We start from the raw sequence: 21,810 nt of genomic DNA, 5'->3' as shown, positions 1-21,810 counted from the left end.
TCTCTCTCTCTCTCTCTCTCTCTCTCTCATGATTTTTATGCTATTCTTCTAGTTTTCCTATCTCTCAACTCCATGTTACATCCTCAAGGTTGCATTTTGTCTGGTGTAGACAAAACCACACCATCCATTCTGTCTACTCTAGTCGGATCTGTCCAATCCGTCGATTCAAACTATACTCGCCTAGGTGACCGTTGCACGTAAATTTTTGAGTCAATGTTTGACCATTTCTTGAGTGTTTTGTGACAAATTTTTCCCCCTTTTTTGCCCCTTTTCAAAAAAAATTGGGCCTTTTGAGAATGCATGCAGCCCTTTCTAATTGGCCAAGAAAGTTTGCAAATGGCCCTCTCCCTTGCAATCTCCATCCTCAACTTTCAAGCCTTCTCAAACCTCTACCTCTTGCTCAAGAATCATCTCCACCTCTTCATCTTCCTCTTCCTTCTTTTTCTTCCTCTTCCTCTCTACCAAGTTACCACCTTCTCTTCCTCTTCCTCTCTTCCCACCTCTTCCTCTTTCAACCAACTTCCAAGTTTCATCTTCCTTTTCCTCTCATTCTTTTCCTCTCTTTAGTATTAAGGGTCAAGACTTACAAGTTACTCCATACCACCTTCTCTTACCACATCCTCTTCCACCTCTCGTACCACCTCCTCTATCTATAGCTTGACCTCTCTTACCACCACCACCATCATCTCCACCTCGATCTCTTCACCATGCCTAAAGCCCTTCATGAAGCCTTTTCTCTTCATACCTCACACTTGAGAAAGCCACCAATCGCACCAATACTTATCATTGGACTTGCAAGTATTGTCACAAGGTCCAAACAAGTAGTATAATGCAACTTCTCATCTACTTATCCAAGATAGATAGAGAATGTGGTCCATGCCCAAAGATCCCTCAAGCGGGGCCGATGAGATCATCAAGAAATATTCTCCCATTTCAAAGGCATCGGGTAAGGTATCCTCTAGTGTGGCACAAGCTTAAATCTCCCTTGACACGTGCACACCCATGGCCACCCCTTCAACTACCCCTATCCCTACTATGGATGGATTCATAGACCCCTCGAATTTCCCTTTCGCTTCACTTGCCTTGGCCATCATAGCCACCCATTGTTGTGCTTCTACGCGGACAATGTGAAAAACTTTGGAGTGCATCAGCATCCGATTTTCTTATTTATCTAGAGAGTTAGTGCCATATTAGTAATTAGTGTCAATGTCCATAGTATGGATATTTAAAACTACAAGATTTTTAGACAATTTTAGCCTACTTTTGATATTTTGGATATTATTTCTTGTAGATATTCTAAAAGGTGACATGCAAAAAGCTAGTTACTTTTCAACAAGCTTGAAAGATCTTGCAAAAAGAAGGGGCTTTCGAATTCGTGCAGTGCATGATTGCAGTTTTCAAGCAGCAAACAACACTCCTAGACAATGGGAAGAAAAAGAAAGTGTAATCTGGGAGAATTCTGAACATGTATCTTGGGGTTTTACCCCTTTTTGGAGCCAACGGAACCATCAAATTTACCGTTTGAGCAGCAAAGAAAAAGCTAATGTTTGGTGCTCGTTTTTTATCTACCAAAGAGCTCGAGCAAATCTAATGCTTGGAGATTGCTTCCAAGTAGTTCTAGACAAGGATTTTGTTTATTCTCTCAAGTTTTATCAATACATAGTGCTTTGAATCATTGAGTTTTTTCTTTATATTGTAAAGGCTTTGGTAGATTTGAATCCCTTGCCTATTCTTTTCCTTCTCTTCTATCTCTTATTCTCTACTTCCTTCTCTCTCTAATCCATGGTGGATATGACCTTTGGACTAAAACCCCTCTGACATTGGTGAACTTGACGTGAAAGATCATCGTAAGGAAATATAGGATAGGGGAACCTTCAAGCACAATTTCTAGCGATGTTTTATAGCAGTTAGTGAAGAATATGAACATGTTTATGTAGGTACAACAACAACAATAGGTGATGCATGCTTCTGTTCAAACAAAAACTGTTGTGATGAATGCTCTGTAGGCAGTAGAGCATGAGATAAAGTTGTTTAATGGCATGAATGTATCTACATATTTGCATACCTATACTCAAAAGATGGAGTTCTTTGGGGTGACTCGATTTGCATGGAGCCAGTACTTTGTACGGGTCACTGTACATGAATTGAGAGCCCAAGTTACTGAATTGTACATGTAGGATGCTGACGAGGTAGCTTTTAAAAAGACACTCTAGGAAGAATTTTACATTGAAGACACCAATTAGTTTGATTACCTGTAAAACTTTCCAAGAGTGGGTTCTAAAATCCAATAAGGGTTTTGTGGCTACAACGTTATTAAAGATTTTGAAAGTCGGTTTGAGCAGTTAGATATTGCAGAACAGCAAGCTCTTGCAAGTCAGAAAATTGAATAATTTCTACAAGTGGCAAATCTTGAGCTTCAAGAGAAGCTTGATGATTTGTTAGAGGATCAGACTACAAAGATAGGGCTTAAAACATATTGGAGGCATGTTAAGGTTACTATCATTGCACTACTAAAAAAATATAGAAGAAGAGAAAGATTGCATGTATCTAGTTTGCCCACTGTTATAGGCAAAACAATTAATGTATCCACTAAGCCACCTACTTTTATGGCTGGCCCTATGATTATTCCCACTGTTAGAGAAGATGTATTAGATGAATTGGTTAAAGGCATGCGAGATCTTCAGTTGAAGGTCGCAAAATTGGATGAAAAAGAACAAGAGAAAAGGGGACCGGCAGCAACCCCTAAACTAAGAAAAAGATATATGTGGTGTGATAGTTTGCAACATGAAAGGAAGGATTACGGTGCTTATCAAGAGGCCTTGGTAGCACGACAGCTCATCTTTTAGAAAGATAACAAGATCCATACACAAGAAACAAGATTGTCTCTTGCTTTGAATTTTGGAAAGAGAGGTATGCAAAAGTTGTTGAAAGACTTGGATGTCCAAAATGCTTATGCGATTGTACATGCTGCTACTTTTAGCCTACAATTGGATAGAATGCATGCCCAAGTGTCCAAAGGCTACAATATGGAGACATGCTTTGCATGTAGCTAAAAAGAGGAAAGTTACCAATAGTGAAATGTATCATGCAGGGTAAGACATTCGTGATATAACTGGCTAAGAGTCACCAATAGATGCATATTTAGTGCATGCATATTTAGCAAAGATACAAAACACGGATGCACTCGTGAAAGAGAAACGAAAGAGAGATGAAGATAATGCAGGGACACCTAAGAGAGTGACAAGAAGAAGTGTAGATCAACATAAAGCTACAAATAAACCACCTCCCAAGCATGTTATGGAAGAGGTTGGGTATGAGCAAAAACAGAATAGCAAGCAAGAGGGCAAACACCCGGGATATAAGATGCAGTCTAATATTGAGATAGCCACAGATGCCTTGGAATATCCTATAGTGAAAGAGTCAGTCATTGCATATGTAGATTTTCTTAATGCATCTGAAGAGGTTGACAAAGCTCATGTTTTACTTAATGCACAGACTCAAAGGGAGATTGATGACTTACTGGATGTACATGATTTACAAAGATATAGTTATTGTCTTTGAGACAATTCATGAACTGGAGGCTATGAAGATACAGGATCCTGTATATGATGCTCCACACTTGAAAAATATTTTAGATGCTTTATCAAAGGCTTTGACATGCCATTCAAAGATACTTCAATATATGGACTGCTTCACTATTTTTCATAATAATTAGCATGTGTTGGATGCAAGTGAGGCTCAATTTATATTTGATGTGGTACATAATTATCAATATAAGCACATTTCCATGCCCTAGACTTCGAAAGAGCAGGCATGTTGATATGTATTTGTTGATGGGTGTCTGATACGCATCCAAGGCCTTATGACCCTAGAGAGGATACTAGGTCCGGCTCAAGAGTTGTATAGATGATGAGTATTTTGATCGATGATCCAGGGGGATACCTTATTATGTGCATGATGAGCAACAAGTTGATGTTGTGGATGTTTAACCCAAGTGATGCATCGATGGCACATATCGAAGGATGTGCAAGTTCAAAGGAGGTGGATGTCTTGCCGCTATGTGAACACAGTGTGAAAAATCCTAAAGTGCATCATCATATGACTTTCTTATTGATCTAGAGAGTCAATGCAATATTAGTCATTAGTGTCAATATCTATAGTATAGATAGTTCAACAATACGAGATTTTTGGAAATTTTGTTTATTTTGATATTTTGAATATTATTTCTTATAAATATTCTAAAAATGTGTAAAAAACTTCTAAAATAAGACGACATCCAAAAAGCAAGCTGCTTTTCAAGTAGTTTGAGAGATCTCATGAAAAAAGAAGAGGCTTCTAAATTCGTGTGGTGCGCAATCGCAATTTTCAGGCAGCAAATAACACTTTGGATTAGAATAAGAAAAAAGAATGATCTAGGAAAATTCTAACTAGATGTCCTACAATTTTACCCCCCTTTCGGAGCCAACAGAACCATTGAATTTGTTGTCTCAATAGTAAAGAAAAAGTTGATATTTAGTATTTATTTTTTATCTTGTAAGAAGCTCTACGAGATCTAATGCTTGGAGATTAATTCTGAGTAGTCTCGTACAAGGACTTTGTTTATCCTCTCAAGTTCTATCAATACATAGTGTTTCAAATTATTGAGCTTTGTTTTTATATTGTGTAAAGGCTTTTGCAAATTTGAATCCCTTGCTTACTCTTTTTCTTCTCTTTTATCTCTTATTCTCTACTTCCTCCTCTCTAATTCCCGGTGGATACGACCTTTCAACTAAAATCCCTCCAACATCGTGGATCCAAGAGGCTCAAGAGATGAGCCACACTTATTGAGACAACAAGATGTATTTCGAGCCCACTCTCATTCCTATTCGAGAGTGACAAAGGAATGTGTAAATCGAGATTGCAGAAGGCATCATCGAGTGTAATCTTTCTTTTCACATTCTAAGAGTGGATAGGTGGAGAAAAATAGTGAAGGCTATCGTTGCCATGGGTCCATGTAACAGATGATATGGTTTTACCTACAACGAGATGCATACAAATGAACCTAGACAAGAAGAGAGGGGATCCACAAGTCCCTCGAGCCCGTTCGAGCTAATTAGCTGAAGTATGAGTGCTCCATTCTCTCCAATGGTTGGTGATCAAAAGAAAATAGATATCGTTAATATACTTGTCTCTTGCTCTCTTTGCACCTACGTCTATGAGAAGAAAAATAAGACGTCTAGTCAATTCAACTATAAGCATATCCAATAAGCCATTATAGAGGTGAGTTTACATTCTCAAATATTTTATGTTTTATTAATTATCTTTCATATTTTATACTTCTTAAATATTATTTTCTATGCTTTATGTTTTATCATATTTCAAACTTTTTTGCTTCTTAAATCTCAAATATCTCCATCTCTCTACATCCATCTCCACCTACATTACCCAATTACCCACCTCTAAGCCATATTATGTTCTATATGTATGTAGATAAGACCATATAATATTGCCTAAGTCATCACTAACAATGCTTCAAATTATCAAAGGATGAGACGATTAATTTAGCAAGAATTCATTTCTATAGTATAAACACCTTATGCTATGCATTGCCTTTATCTTCTCATAGAGGACGTAGACAATATAAATACAATCATCAATTTTATTACAAAAAATCTAAGTATTTGTTGTTTTTACATGAGTAACATGAAATTAAAAAGGCCATCAAAAACTCACTTTGTCGTTATATGGCTACTCCTTGAGTAACTCTAAAACGTACAAAGTAAGTTGTAAAAGTGTGATATCTAAGAAGATTTAAAGTATAGATGGATAAAAAACCTATAGTAAACATGAAAAATAAAGTCATTCAATGGCTGTCAAATGATAATTTTAAACGGAGATACAATTTATAGTCATTATAATCACACCCTTATAAAAGATTCTTTACATAATAAATATAAAGAATGCACCTCTAGACCTCACTTATTTCATGAAAAACCCTAGTAAAGATTAAAACATCCACTGTTTTTTATATCGAGATTCCTTGATAATAAAATTTGTAACTCTAATTTTTTAATACAAATTCTATCTTCTTAAATGTAAAATCAATCTCACTAATTTCATGCATATTAGTCTATTTCATAAATAGTGACACAATTGATATTTTGAATAATACTGATATATAATACATTCACTACCTTGTTGAAAAGAGAAAAAAATGGATAAATCGACATATCCACAACCTAATAGCTCTCTTGCATCACGCTTATAAAAGCTCTTCTATTTTCATAAACCAAAAACCAATCTCAAATCAAGATGCTCATCTCCTAAAGGCTTTGTGTGAGAATGTGCATGATCCATTACTCGACAAGAACCTAATAGACTATGCAAACCAAAGAAAAATAACATTAACTAACATTGAATGATTAAACATCTTTGATTAAATCACTATTCAAGTGAGTCATTTAGATATCAAATATCCAACGTGTAAAAAACAACTTTAAGAGTGTTGGCTCATGAATTTAAAATTTAAATCTTATCATTATACTTTTAATAAAGATTTTTAGCTTTTTTATTACTTTTTACTTTTAGTAAATTAAAATCACTTTATTAACTTGAATACGATTGTTCATATAATGTATATGAAAAAAATTGATAAATCTATTATTTTATTCATCAAAGATTACAAATAAACTTAATACTAAGCAATTAAACAACTTATGTATTGTCATTATCAAAGATTACAAATAAACTTAACACTTAGCAATTAAACAACTTATATATTATCATTCTAACTTGCTTATATTTAAGAACATACATGATATACCAATGACACAATATATAATTTTGAACTTGAGTCTATCCTTATTCCAAATTCAAGAATATAAATTTTTAACTCATCTTGTTATTTATATATCTCAACTTTGATTTTCAAGTAAATGTAAACTAGTTCAAGTTAACAAAGGCTACACTTAAATGTGTAAATAGAAAGATAAAAGTACATTAGGATGCCATCTTTAGAGAACTCTACATGGAGCTAGAAAAGATTGATAGTGAAGTTGATTTGGCTACTTGTAGACATTAATATAAATTTATCTTCTTTCTCATGAGCGCCAAGTATATTAAAGATGTATAATCTCACATGAATGCTAAGCAAACGTGAGAGCCGCAACTTACCTTGGAAAGAGATAGGGTATAGATGTAACTACAGCGACAATGTTGGATAAGTTGACCTTCTATAAGAATGCAACTTTACAAAAGGTCCTACACATGCAACCCTCTGCATTCAGTATCTTAAACATATCCCCATAGTACATTCAATTCAAATGCATTTAGAGAAAGCAAGATATGTTGAGGTGTCTCCTACTGAATTGCAGCTGGAAAAGAATTTGGTGATGCATCTCCTACCACAATTTGGAAAGGATTTTATGGCGTCAGTCAACTAAGCAAAGAAGACTAGCTGCACAGACTCCTCAAATTTTTCTAAAGCTCAAGGAACACAGTAAAGACGTCTTTATTACACCTGTGTGAGAATGGAAGAGTAAGCAGACTCTGCACAGATACTTGATGATGATGATGGCAAATGACATGATGACATTGCTGTACATGAAAATTCCTCTTTGCTGTCTGAAAGCTGATGAGTGTGTGCCTGTGGCAGTTACATGCACACACGGGGGAAACCCACACTAAAGCTTGACTAGTAAAATACTACATAATTGCATGGAATACATGAGTAAATTTGGTAAACTCAAAGCCAATGTTGAAGCTCGTTACAATACAAGCTATGCTGCCACATTTTTGCCAGAACAACTTTGTGCAGCAACAGATACAAAATGGGCTTTTACACTAAGTTAATGGCCAAAATCTAATGATACAATGCAGCACTCAACCTTGGGAACATGTTTCCTCGCTCACTTTCATTATCCACACTGAGACTTCAGCACTGGCAAACAATGCCCTCTTAGAACAGATAAAATGCCCTGCAAGTATCTCAAGGATAAATAAGCTTACCCCTGCAGTTTCCTGCAACCAGCTTGCCCACATTACCGTGAGATATAATCCATAACTTACATCACGTTACTCTTATTTACTGTGGAGCTGATCAGGAATCCCTATTACCCATAAGGTCTAGCAAACTGCCGGTGATCCATATGCCTTTCAGGGCCACCTCTCCCTAGTACAGCCTGGCGCTGCTCTCTGAAATGGCGAAGGAGAGCTGAGGCCTGTAGCAGATAGACAACAACAAACATTTTAGATTGCAGAAGTCATCAACAATGGAAACTATATTCCAAGACGAAATGCTTCCTTCAATGTCAAAAACTTGAAAACTTTGCGCTGAACTAATCAGTGTAAAAACACTAAATATAAAATTTATTGTGGTACACTTTCCTTCTAGTTCATAATTTAAGGATCGAGGCACCTTAAGAGGAAGACCAAGATACACAATTAGAGATAAAATAAACATCAACATATGGTGTAATTGTTGTGGCAATGAGATGGCACCAGCAAGTGATGCAGTATTTTACCTTCTCCTTTGCCCGTGGTGTACCAGACTGTGATAGTGCAACCAGAGGCGGTATGGCCCCTTCTTGTAGCACCATAGCTCTAAACCTGTGATTATTCGTGCACAGCTGAAGTAATGCAGCTGCTGCATTCTCTTTTCCTCTCTGTGAACCCAGTTCTACCACTTCTACCAATGCAGGAATCCCACCCTGTTCACCAATGGCACCCCTTCCCTCAGGAATAGTTGCTAGATTACCCAACACCGCAACTGCTTTATCTACCATTCCAGCAGCAGGATCAGCCATCAGCTCCACCAATGGCCTGACTGCTCCAGCAGCCACAATTTTTGCTTTGTTTTCATGATGTATTGACAAATTAAAGAGAGCGGTTGCAGCATCTTTCTTGCCTCGGGGTCTGCCATACATAAGAAGATCCACTAGCGGTGGAATTGCACCTGACTGCCCAATTGCAATCTTATTCTCATCCATAACTGATAAGCTAAAAAGAGTGGCTGCCGAATTTTCTTTTGCCTCGGCACTCCCCTCTTTGAGCACATTTACAAGGGGCACAATAGCATTAGCTGCAGCAATCTCATTCTTATTGCTATCATTGATGGACAAATTTAGCAGAGCTGTTACAGCATTCTCCTGGGTCTGTGTGTCTGTGGAGTTAAGCAGGCTGACTAAAGGCCTGATTGCACCACAGTTAGCAATGTGTATTCGGTTATCCATACTATGCTTTGACAATAATCTCAGTGATGTTGCTGCATTCCTCTTTATATCTGCACAGCTAGACTGAAGATCCTCAACTAACTGAGATATGTTTGCTTGCGTATCATTTTCACCAATCTCAAGAGTCCTTGAGTTCGAGGGTGATGATATGGTTGAACCACTAAAATCACTGCTTCTGTCTCTTCTTGGACTGGCAAGTACAACTCTATCAATGTTAACTGGGGCTATAGATCCATGCACTACTTGGTCTGGGGTCCGAAACGTCGATAGTGCAGGATGCCCTGAGTCACCCCCAGAAGTACTGCTGGATGAGGATGAATAGATCGGCTTTTGGGCTGCCTCCACATTGCTGTCATCAAATGCTGCACTAAACAAAGCATCATCTGCACTGGAAGAACTGGAGGTATTTCCACTATGAGCTCGTAGAAGTTCTGCATTAGGTTCCTCTTTTCTAGGGATTGATGCCAAGAGCTTCCCATTTATATTTCCACCAGAAATAGCTCTAGAACTGCTCTGATTGACTGCATGCCCTTCTCCACTGGATCCAGCTCTTCCCAGGACTGCTTCACGTTCATCAAGGAATCTGAGAAGATTGCTACCAAGGGTCCTTTCAGATGGTCTGGATCCTGGAATAAATGTAACATGTGTATCTCTAGCTCCGTGCTCCAGCATTTGCCCATTGTCAGTTGGTCTGGATTTTACAGCAGAAGAAGTTGGGGTTGCAACTGACTGTCCATTAACACTCTGTACTTTGATAGGTTCAGGAAAGGGCACAGAATTTGCCTCGCACCAATTTGCAATGAGAGCTTTTACAGTGTAGTTAGGGATAAGATTTGTGTGGTTTAAAGTCTGCCTAGTCTTAGGACAAGTTGTATTGCCTTGATCAAGCCATTTCTGGATGTAACTTCTTTCATATGTCTGCCCAGAAGCAACTATTACGGGATCTGACATCAACTCCAGGGATAATGGACAACGAAAATCTGCAGGCACTGGTATTCCCCCGAATTCCAATTGTGCCTGCTTTTGTTCAGCTAAGTCATCCCCCATTTTTGTTACGAGGACAAGCAGTTGGTTTATGAAATCTTCCTCAACTTTATCCCTTTCCATTCTGGCATTTTCTCTTTCCTTTTCAAGAAGTGAAGCTTCTCTCAGAATTTCTTGGTTCAACCTTAAATTAAACTTCAATGACAAATCAGCCAACCTCTCGTGGCCAATTTTCTTCCCTTCTTTCAGCTCTTTCAAGACAGCCTCAATGTCTTTCGACAAATCTACTTCTGTTTCTTGCTTGTATGTTGTTTCATGCAGTTCCAAGATACATTTCTCCACCTGCCAAATAAATCAGTCTTACAATGATTGCTAAGTCATGTACAAGGGAGCAAACAAGCTAAAACTTTATGACTAAACAATACACAACAAAAACCAAGCCCACTGACCATGAAAAAGGGAATTAGAATCTGTGGTTTTTAGCAGAAACTTTATAACTTTTCTTATGTAAGATTCCATCATTGTATGACTGGAAAGATGTACCGAATTAGCAACTCGTTCAAATAAGAGCCTAACCTCGCAAGGTCAGAACAAAGCAATTCTGGTCTGCAGATGCACAAAGTATGATTAAAGAAAACAAGCCATGCACAAAAGAATGTTAGAATTTGTCAATTCTGGGCAGTGCCCAAGGTTTAAGAGTGGTGTGGACACAACTAAGTTAGTAAGTTGTGTCACTATCTCTAGAGTTCGCTTGACTCTAGTTGAGTTAAGGAAAGGTCTGACTTACTTTAGACCTATTGTATATTCATTCATTCATTCCAGTACTTACGCAACTTTGAGTGTGGAACTATTGCCCACTATTGCACACTGTCTCTGTCTTGTGTTGACTGACTCTCTTTCCCCTCCATATCCAACAATTGGTATCAAAGCTTCACATGCAGGTTCCGTCTCATCACCGCACATCCAGTGCCACCCGCCAGAGGTCCGTATTGCTGCCAGCTCCCCTCGGCCTGCTCAGCCAACAAGGGAGGAGGAACTGCCGGTTTTTGGAGGAGGAACTGCCAGTTGAGGAGGAGGAGGAGGAGCTGCTGAAGAACATTCTGCCCCGCGAGTTCTGCCACCACTACTGCCAGGTCTCTGCCGCCCAGTGACACCTCTATCGCCATCCACCTGCCAGCTGCCTTGAAAGCACCACCTGCTGCCCGTTGCAGCCACCCACCTGCTCTACCTGTTGTCACCTGCAAGCTGCCTGCTGCAGCAACTCTGCAGCCAGTGTCACCTCTGACTACTGCACCACCTGGCGTCTGCTCTGCCCACCACTGCCAGCTCTGTTCATGCTGCCTCTGCTACCTATGCAGCACCACCACTCTGAGAGTGACACCACCAGTTTGCCACCTGTGCAGCCGCCTGCCAGCTGCAAATGTGCCAATCCTGCACTGTACAGGGTTTGACCACCGCCACCCAGGGTCTGACCACCACCGCCAATCTTGCACTTGTCACTGTCCAATGCCATGGAAGGTTTGTCTGTCATGCTCAGCCGATTTCAAGACAGTCCACCACATCTTTAACACATTCAGAATCTCTGCACACATCCTGAGGACTCGAAAATTTGGGGCTTTTGCCCGACTCAAGGTCCTTTGCGCACATCATCACCAAAATCCTTGACCTCGTGCAATCTCATCTACATTTGCACAAGAATTTTGGGGGTTTTGCTATAATTGACTCCGATTTGTGCTAAAATTTCAGGCTTCGTCGCCAACATTGATAATCAGCTGTAATTAATTCTAAATTTCTGCAATTTCTCCAAATTCAGGCAAAAACATTTGGGGCTTTTTGCTCTCCTGCCTTCAAAGGCACACTACAAGTGGTGGCACAACATTAAATTGCTCATTTGATCAATTTGGGCACGGAAATCAATGCAATGACAGCCATTGTTTGGCTACACAACAGTGATTCAGGACTTGACAGTTTTGGTACAGCAAGTGTTCAGTTTTTTATTCAGCAATGGCATAAAACAGCAATGATGTCCTTGGCATCCTCAATAGTGAGGACAAATTGGATGGTATAAATTATTGCCTCTAGAGTTCCATGATTCGGAACCTCCTTGTGGCCAAGAATCTCTAGGATTCTATCATGGATGATAAAGTTTGATCCGTAGCGATTGCTCCTAACACACCTCCCCCCACAAGGGAGATGGAGAGAACAACTTGCTCTACACCCAACCAGAAGAGATGGGATTCTCGCAATACACAAGCTTTGTGCTTGAAAGATCTACCATTGAAAAGAGCTATCATAGCTCACATCCTACCTTGCAAAACCTCACGTGCAACTTAAGTTGCCCTGAAGCAAATTTTTGCACGTAGGAATAAGGCCCACATTTATTTCTTGCCAAGAGAGTTGGCCAATGCTCACATGCATGAGGGTCATTCAAGATTTGCTTAAGCAGCTACTCAACCTTGATGAGGTGATTAAAGATGGTGAGATGGTAAATCACCTTGAACTCTCTTCTAGAGGCATACCTTGATAGTCCACATTTTATTGAATTTGTCATTGAGGGGTGTAGCTGAGCCTCTTATATCCATGGAGTTGACCAACCTCTTGCTTCAACTGGAGCAAATTCCGAAGAATATGGCCCTACATTCAAATAACTAAAACGTGCTTTCTAGGTACAAAGGCAAAGGGAAAGGAAAGCAAAATGCAAATCACACCAAAGCTGATGTTGGGCAGCCGTTAAACAAGGGCAGCAATGATGCAAATAAGTGAAAGAAAAGAGATAATTGACACTATTGCAAAAATCCGAGTCCTTACATTGATGATTGCAAAAAAAAGCTTGCAAAAGAGAAGAAAAACCCTAGTATAGCTGTCCAACAAACATCCACCACTTCCATGACCAATAGTGATTTTTCACCCAGCCTCATGGAGAAGGACTATGCTTTTCTTGCATGCAGTTATGATTCTTTTGTGGATGGGTCACCCTTTAATGCATCAAAGACACAATATACTTAATATCTTGATAGTGAAGCATCATGTCATATCATTTCTAAAAAGTTTGTTTTCTTCTATGCCTTCAACCCCTTCTAGCAAGCAGTGGTCTTGTGCCAACACTTCTCATGCAGTTTGTGATATTGGTGAGGTGTTAATTATAACAACAAATGGCACAAATTTCCGACACTCAAATATTTTGTATGTGTTTTTTGTGAGAGTACGCAATAGAAGAGATACCACAAACATGGAGAGAAAGAAAGAGATAGCAAGAGATGAAGAAAAGCAATCTGCACTGACTAAAAAGAATACTGAAAACAAACAAGTGGACTGATCAATCCTTGCACACAACCCGAGGCATTAGTGAGGGTACCGGATCAGGCTGAAATAATGGCAGCCGCACCGATAGTGATAGAGATGGTGATGGTGACAGAGATGGAGAATATCCAGTCTGCTGTCCATGCCGGAGACGGAGAAGACTACAGCAACCAACAAAGCACCTACCAAGGAACACAAGAAGATGATAGTGCCAAGTGAGGAGCATCAACTATAAATAGTTGAATGCCACCAAATCTGGTCGACCTGCCATTAAATAGCCCAAAATCTGGCCCACCTACTAAACAATATGGTAGGGCTGCAATAAATGCAGTCTGATTGCCCAGAAAATTCCAGAAAATGATGACATGGCATCCTAGCAAGGGCTGAAAACTGACTGGAAATGCAAGAAATGCACACAAAACTCGAATGGAAAAAGAAATTCATGCTCTAGAATAAGTTGCCTCCTCCATCAAAGCACATAACAGACATGTCTAAGCTCCTAATGTCCCCGTCTGACTCAAACTAAGGCTCACATGCAAGAGATGAATCATGACAAACATGACTGCTAACACTTTCAATGTCTACTTCCAAGAGAAGTGGATTTCAAGTTCATCTTTGAGGGTGACAAGTGCATTGTGCATGACAAAAAACATGATTATGCATTGAAGCTTTTTGGCACTTTGTACAAAGGACTCTTTCTTTTGGAAATTGGATGATTATGTGAAGAGATCAAACAGTGCATTTTCAGTTGCTATACGACTCTTCAAAGCTATTAGATAGTTGATACTTTTGCCTAATTTGGATACTCCACCTCCCCATGCTTGTGAGGCTTGCATCCTTGACAAAATAGGAGAGATAGTACAATGTGTCCTGTTCGAAAATTACAGCTTATACACAATGATGTATATAGTCCCATATGGACCTGTGCTCTTGGGGGTCATTTATATTGTCACATTTATAGATAACACTCTAGGTACACTTCAGTGTATGGCTTAAAGGCCAAATTAGATGTGTTTATGCATTTCAAACACTTGATTGCCAAATTGGAGACTGAAACTAGTTTCAAAGTGCAAACCCTTCATACACATAGAGGGGGGAAGTACATGTCTAAATCCTTTGACGCTTATTTGTTGGACCATGGCATTGCACATCATTCTACACTGAGGATGACTCCTTAACAAAATGGAGTATCTAAATGCAAGAACCACACTCTTCTCGAAATGAAGAGATGTATGTTGAAGAGCAAAGGGCTACCTGATAGATTTTGGCTTGAAGACCTTATGTATACAAATCATATTTAGAATTGTGCTCCTACAAAAAGCCTTGAAGACAATTACATTGTATGAGGCATTGTATGGCAAGACGCCCAGTATGGATTACAAATATCTTCTTGGGTATAACATGGCAAGCAAAGGATATTGATTGTAAAACCCTTCCATAGGCAAAGTTTTCATAAGTAATTTGGTACATATGCAATGCTCAATTTGAAATGCCAACCACATCAGACTCTTTGGATGTATTTGAGGGTCTCCTTCCATATGCTATTGGTTCAAGGCTGATTATCATGCAAAAAATAAGCAATTACAGCATGCTGCACCTACATCACCTGCCCTAAATCAGTCCCCCAACTAATCCGATTTCTCTTACACTAATGGATGAGGCAATTGTGCAATAAAGGGCTGCTGTACATACAGCCAAAACAGTCCCTATAAAGCTTTGTATGACTTATAACAGGCTACATGTGCTTGGGACTCCAAGATAAATGAGTTTTTGAATGCACAAGGTTTCCAAAACATACCCAATTGAACCCACCCTCTATGTCAAGAAGAAAGGGGGGGATTCGATAATCATCATCTTTACGTAGATGATATGCTACTCATTGGACTAAATGAGAGAAAAATTGCAATTTTCAAGGCTGATGTCTACCTTTGAAGTGCAGATATAAGGCTGCTTCAATAGTTTTTGAGAATTCAATTCACCCAAAATCAACATCGAATTGTTATGCCTCAGTCATAGTATGTTTAGAAGTCACTAGTATGGTTTAACATGCAAGATTGTAAACCTACGAGCACACCTATGGAAACAAGGCTGAAGCTTTCAATGCATGATGGTAGTGATCTATCAAAGGTTGCTATTTACAGTCAAACTATTGGCTTCGTCATCTATTTGTATAACACTTGTCCTACAAACAGTACAGAGAATCGTAGGTAAGCATAACACTTGTCCTAACATACAATATGAAGAGCCATAGGTGAGCAGATACATGCACAATCCAAGGATATTACGTTGGCAAGTTGTTAAGCGCATCTTTCATTATTTGCAAGGAATGCAATCATATGGTTTGCTATGTCCCAAGGGGGGAGACTTACAAATGCATGCTTGCAATGATTTACATTGGGCTGGTGATCACAATACAAGGCAGTCTACTAGTGGACATTGTTTCTTTCTAGGTCAATCGTGCATTTCTTGGCTAAGAAAGAAGCAGCCTACTGTGGCTACCTTATCTTCTGAAGCTCAGTACAGGGCAACTTTCACAGCAAGAGTCAAATGAGAGGTTGAGCTTCATGTCCATTTGGAGGCACACTCTCCTTTTTTTTTTGATAGTCAAAGTCCTAATGCAATAGCACAAAATCCAATGTGACACTCATATAAAACACATTGAGATACACTATCACTATGTCAAAGAGAGATCACATGCAAGGAGGCACAATCACAACGAAAGTCTAAGGAATTTTGAATTCCTTGAACTTAACACCTTTTGGTGATTGATTCACTCATTGAACATCATCACATTGGCACTACAAAGGGATGTTAGAATTTGTCAATTCTGGGTAGTGCCCAAAGGGGTATTAGAATTTGTCAATTCTGAATAGTGCCCAATGTTTAAGTGTGTTGTGTGGACATAACTACATTAGTAAGTTGTGTCACTATCTCTAGAGTTTGTTCTACTCTAGTTGAGTTAGAGATAGCTCTAACTTACTTTAGATCTATTGTTCTTTTATTCATTCATTCTAGTACTCACAACTTTCAATATGGATCAGAGTGCAGCAAATTCGGAAGCATATGACCGGACTTAAAAAAATGAACATGGAGAGAAAAGGAAGAGAGAAAGCGATAGTAGAACGAAAAAATCTTCACTGAATGAACACTGAAATGAAGAAGGCAGATATGTACAATGGGCTGTTGAGTGTATCTCCGCCAAAAGATCTCTCTCTCCACCTGAAAAACAAGTGAAAATGACTAGGGCTGGCCAGCCTATAAATAGGCCAAAAAAATAGGGAAAAACTGATCAGATCTGCTTGTTGATAATAGCCAACTACTACATAAATCAAATCGCAGCAATAAAATAATAATAATAATAATAATAAATGTTACGCAAATAATGCACATGCCACATGGCATCCTACGCAGCCTGTCTAGCCTGCCCAACTCCCTGAAAACGCTGGAAACCAGCTAATGACTGCATGGAACTGTCCAACCTATATCCGAGAAATGTGTAATTGTGCCGGAGAGTACTGACTGTACAGTAGTACACTACCTGTGCCCATCTAGGGGATGACTGAATGTCTAACACACCCCCTCAGATCTTGGACATGGTATAAGGCTCAAGGATCTGGAGTGCTGTCGAAGAACAGCCTGAGGAAGAGCCTTCGTAAACAAAACTGCCAAGTTATCCTCCGTCCATAGTTGCCATGGGTTTCATAAACTGGAGGTATGAAACGGATTTCCAAGGTTTCACAAGGGTTTCCTAAAACGTGTGAAATGGGTTTCATTCGAGAATCGAGATAAAAATTATTAAAATTATTTATACATATAAATATACATTTAAGTTCCATGGGCCACAACAAAGCACATATTGCACATGATTCAACATTGTATACAAAATCTAAGTGAACAATTAGTAGACCAACAATTTACATACATAGCAAACCATATTTCACGATTCATCATTCAAATTTCATAAATATAAAAGAAGCATAATGCCATAGACTAAAAATTGCTTAAGCATACAAATTGCAATCAATCAATAACAATCCACGCCTCTATAGGACTTCAAAATGAATCCATCCACCATGTGGCATGCTACATGAGTCATAAAAGTTGCTATTAAACATGTTCAAACTTTGAATCCCTCTCTCTATAGGCCCCCTTTGACTAGGCAGAAAAGGACAATTCAATCCCATGTGCAAAACTAGGCCAACTGTAATCTTCATGGACCAAAAATTTAATTCACCCGTGTCCTATGTTTCAGAAATGCATGGACATTTCTAACATCGCCTACCTATACGAAACGCATTTCCTAGCAACTATACCTCCACCTTGCAATACACTAGATGAATAGTCTCATCCAAGCAACTCTCATTGTCGCAATGAAGTGTAGTAAGGCCTATTTGAGGACAGTCAAGCTCTCCTAACAACATCCAAAGCCACACAATCTCACATGTAGAAGTCACCGCTCTATACTTTGCCTCTGTCGATGATAGGAAAACTATAGGTTGTTTCTTACTACTCCAAGAGATAGCACCTCCACCCAAAGTGAAGTAATATCCTATTGTTGACCGCCAGTGATCAACATCTCCAACCCAATTTGAATTTGTTAAGCCTTGTAAAACAAAGTTTGAATCTCTAGTGCCAATTGGATAATGAATACCTAGCTCAGGGGTCCCCCTTAGGAACCGCAAAATCCTTATTGCAACCTTCCAATGAACCAACCTGTTCATCAAGTATATCTCTACCATCTGTTTCATTTGAGCAAGTAAACCACACTTCTTGCCTCCCTCCAATCCCACCACGATCTTCTCCACATTCTGATCTACTCACATCTTCATTCCAAAATCTTGGATTACATTCCACTTCCGCTCAAATCACACTAGGGGTTGGATCTTCCATCTCCGCTCCTAACACTTTCTCTTTCTCCATCCCACCATCTACTTACCCTCCATTCACTCCACCTCTTGGTGTCATTAAGGGGAATGCCACCCTTTAACATTGTACCTTTCACCTACCTCTAATTTACCACATCCTTTCACTCTAAGACAATTGTGATGGGCATCCCCCTCACTACCCCCAGACACTCACAAACCCCCCATACAACCTTTCAGACGCACGAATCTCCATCCTCTGCTTATGGACTATCGTCCCACATTGCTTGGGTCACCCCTATGCAGGGGGCTTTGCATCCTCTACTCCCCATGTCCCTATCCCTCCACCATGGGCTCTACAGCAGCAGTTACCATGCCCATACCCAATCCACCCTTGCCCACATTTGAATCTGCTATACACACTTCTTGTATGCATAGTGAGCACTTTGGAAGTCCTTCCTAAGTATGCTCTGCTCCCCTACCCTACCTCCATTACACACCTTCCCCATCTCCTAGCACTACCACTCTTGTTGCCACGGCCAAGAATGCCTTCACGGATAAGACTCATTTTAACATGTCAAATTTCACCACGTGGTCAAACTTCATGCAACAAGTGCTTGAATCTTATAGACTTTGGAACCTCGTCGTTGGTACAAAGCCTCAATTAGCTCACCATAATCACATCCGTCAATGAAGAGCCTACAATGCCACAGCCAATGTTAAGTAATGCAAGGGTTGCTTCTTGAATTTCACTCTCAGTTATAACACTTTCCCCTCGCATTTGAGCATTGGAGTCATCTCATTGACCGCTATCCGACACAAGATTGCACTCAACATATCAATCTTTTGAGCTTCAAAATTTTTCCATCAAGGAAGGGGATGATTTGAAAGTCAGGTTGGTAGAGTATCGACATTTACTAGCCAAGTATGCCACTATTGGCTTCTTGAAGTCAGATGACAATCAGGTTACATTCTTCTTTGACAAGTTACCTAACAAGTGCTTCCATTTTATATATTATCTCACTAGCTAGATTTCCAACCTTCTACAAGTTTGACTGTCAATTCTTGTGTTATGAGAGGCTGCATAATCAAGTCTACAAGAAGTCCTCCACACACATCCATTCAAAGGTGCAAGGGTTGGTTGCCTCTTCTTTGAGAGGAAAAACCAACAGTCGCAAGAACTCGCAAGATGAGAAGGCAAGATAAAATAAGCGTGACACCACCTTTCGCTGACGGAACCAAAGAAATACAATCCCTTTGGTAACAAATTCCTAAGAAAAATAGGTTTTACACATGCTGCTAGAGGTTGGGCCATGTGGACGAGGAGTGTCATACCAAGGCCCAAGTCTTGTTGGAAAATGATAGCCAGCTATGCAAGAGAGAAAAGAGAGACAATGAGAGTGTACTGAAGAAAAAGAGTATAATGTACTTACTGAACTGAAAGAATGAGAATGAAAGGTACAAGATAGATCTAAGATAAACCTAGCTCTAACTTAACTAGAATTAATTGACTCTAACTCTAACTCTAAGAGCAGTGACACAACTTATAACTTTAGTTGTCTTCACACTAAGAACTGAAAAAGAACTAAAGACAAACATTGGCCATTGTCTTTCTAATACCCCCCTGCGGTGCCAATGTAGTAAAGTATAGAAATGATCAATCACCAAAGGATAGCAAGTTTAAGGACTTGTGAAAAGCCTCAAACTTCTCACGAGGCAATGCCTTGGTAAAAATATCTGTAACATTTTCGTGTGTAGGAACATACATCAAGCTAATCTCTCCTACATAGCATCTCTCTCTGACATAATGGTAATGCACCTCAATATGTTTCATGTGAGCATGAAACACAAGATTTTGTGCCACTGCAATAGCACTTTGATTGTCAAAAAGAATGGATGTAAAACCCTCTAATGGTAAATGTAGATCAGCCAACAATCTACGCAACCATACACATTCCACTATTGCCGTGACGGCTGCCATGTACTCAGTCTCACAGGACAAGGTAGCCACTGTAGGCTATTTCTTGCTTAGCCATGAAATGCATGAATGACCCAAAGAGAAACAATGTCCACTAGTAGACTACCTAGTATCTGTACCACCAATCCAATCCGAATCACTATAAGCTTGGAATTGCAAGTCTCCCCCCTAGCAAAATAATAATCCATGTAACTCAGTACCTTGCAAGTATCTGAAGATCCACTTAACAGCTTGCCAATGTATAGTCCATGGACTATGCATATACCTGCTCACCTGAGATACTGCATATTGAATGTCAGGGCGCGTGTTACAAAGATAAATAAGACAACCCACTAGCTAAATTGCAACATCAGACATCTCTTCACCATCATGCATAGACAGCTTTAAGCCTAGGTCCACAGAAGTGCACATAGGTTTGCAATCTTGCATATTAAACCTATGTAACAATTTATCCACATACGGTGACTATGGCATGATGATACCATGCTGATTTTGGGTGAATTGAATCCCCAAATAATAATGTAGACAGTCCATATCTGACATAACAAATGCATATTTTAATTCATTTTTGAAATCTGGAATTTTTACTTCTAAAGGTCCAATGAGCAGCATGTCATCTACATAAAGAATGATAATCAGCAAGTCTCCCCCTTCATTCTTAATGTATAGAGTGGGAGCAATTGGGCTGTTTTTGAACCCTTTGCTGGCCAAATATGCATCAATTTTGAGACCATAAAGAGTTTTGTTTAGCTTGCATGCCATATACTCTTTTCTCTTCACCATAAACCTTGGAGGTTGTAACACATGAACATCCTCGTGCAAATCCCCATTCAAGAATGTTGTCTCAACGTCCAACTAATTTACCTTCCAACCATAGTTTGCAGCAATAGCAATTACACATCTCACCGTACTCATACAAGATGTAGGAGCTGTTGAGCTAAAATATGCATTACTTGCTGATTAGCCTCTTAAACACCCCCAGAACACACTAAAAATGCTCTTTTAGAGTCAAACCCTAAAACGGGGAGCGGTTCGAGAGAGTTCAGTGGAAACCCTAAAACGAGGAGCGGTTCGAAAGGGTTTAGTGGAAACCCTAATTTTTGGGGCGCCCTTCCACATCTATAAATAGACAGGCTGCCCCCATTCAGCTATCATCCTTGTTTGCAGGTTACACCAACCCACACACCCTCTGATGCTACCCTCTACTGCTATTGGCGCCCAGTTTCCAGCCTACGGCCCACCTCCATCTGCTGTCCAGCCATCATCGACTGCAGCCACATTATCTTCAGCCTGTCCATTGCTGTAGGCAACAGCTCTTAGCTGCTCGCGACTGCTCCAAACTGTTCCAGACTGCTATTCAGCCTGCTGTCCATCATCTCCAGGGTCAGGCAGCCTGCGTTTTCAGCATTGCAGGTCCTGACACTCTCAGACACTTTCAGCCTGCTGTTTACAGCAGTCTGTGCACAGTTTCCAGCCT

General features: G+C 39.6%; 1 protein-coding gene across 4 annotated transcripts in view; it reads right to left on the bottom strand.

Annotated features, from left to right (window-relative positions):
* Nucleotides 1–7,470: 7,470 nt before the first annotated feature.
* LOC148034899 (U-box domain-containing protein 4-like) overlaps nucleotides 7,471–21,810 on the bottom strand; it is a 54,103-nt gene continuing 39,763 nt past the window's right edge. For all 4 annotated transcript variants that reach the window (XM_087679847.1, XM_087679846.1, XM_087679849.1 and 1 more), the window contains 2 exons: nucleotides 8,502–10,535; nucleotides 7,471–8,198 (listed from right to left, as the gene is read on the bottom strand). In XM_087679847.1, coding sequence (XP_087535973.1) covers nucleotides 8,091–8,198; nucleotides 8,502–10,535 — 2,142 coding nt within the window. In that variant the 3' untranslated portion in view covers nucleotides 7,471–8,090. The remainder of the gene's footprint in view (nucleotides 8,199–8,501; nucleotides 10,536–21,810) is intronic.

The sequence above is a fragment of the Lygodium microphyllum genome, chromosome 6 (genome assembly GCF_053477565.2).
Source record: "Lygodium microphyllum isolate KBCC chromosome 6, Lygodium_microphyllum_v1.1.10, whole genome shotgun sequence".
Classification (NCBI taxonomy): domain Eukaryota; kingdom Viridiplantae; phylum Streptophyta; class Polypodiopsida; order Schizaeales; family Lygodiaceae; genus Lygodium; species Lygodium microphyllum.
The sequence above is the reverse complement of the archived record's forward strand: the minus strand, read 5'-3'. Positions and strand labels throughout refer to the sequence as shown.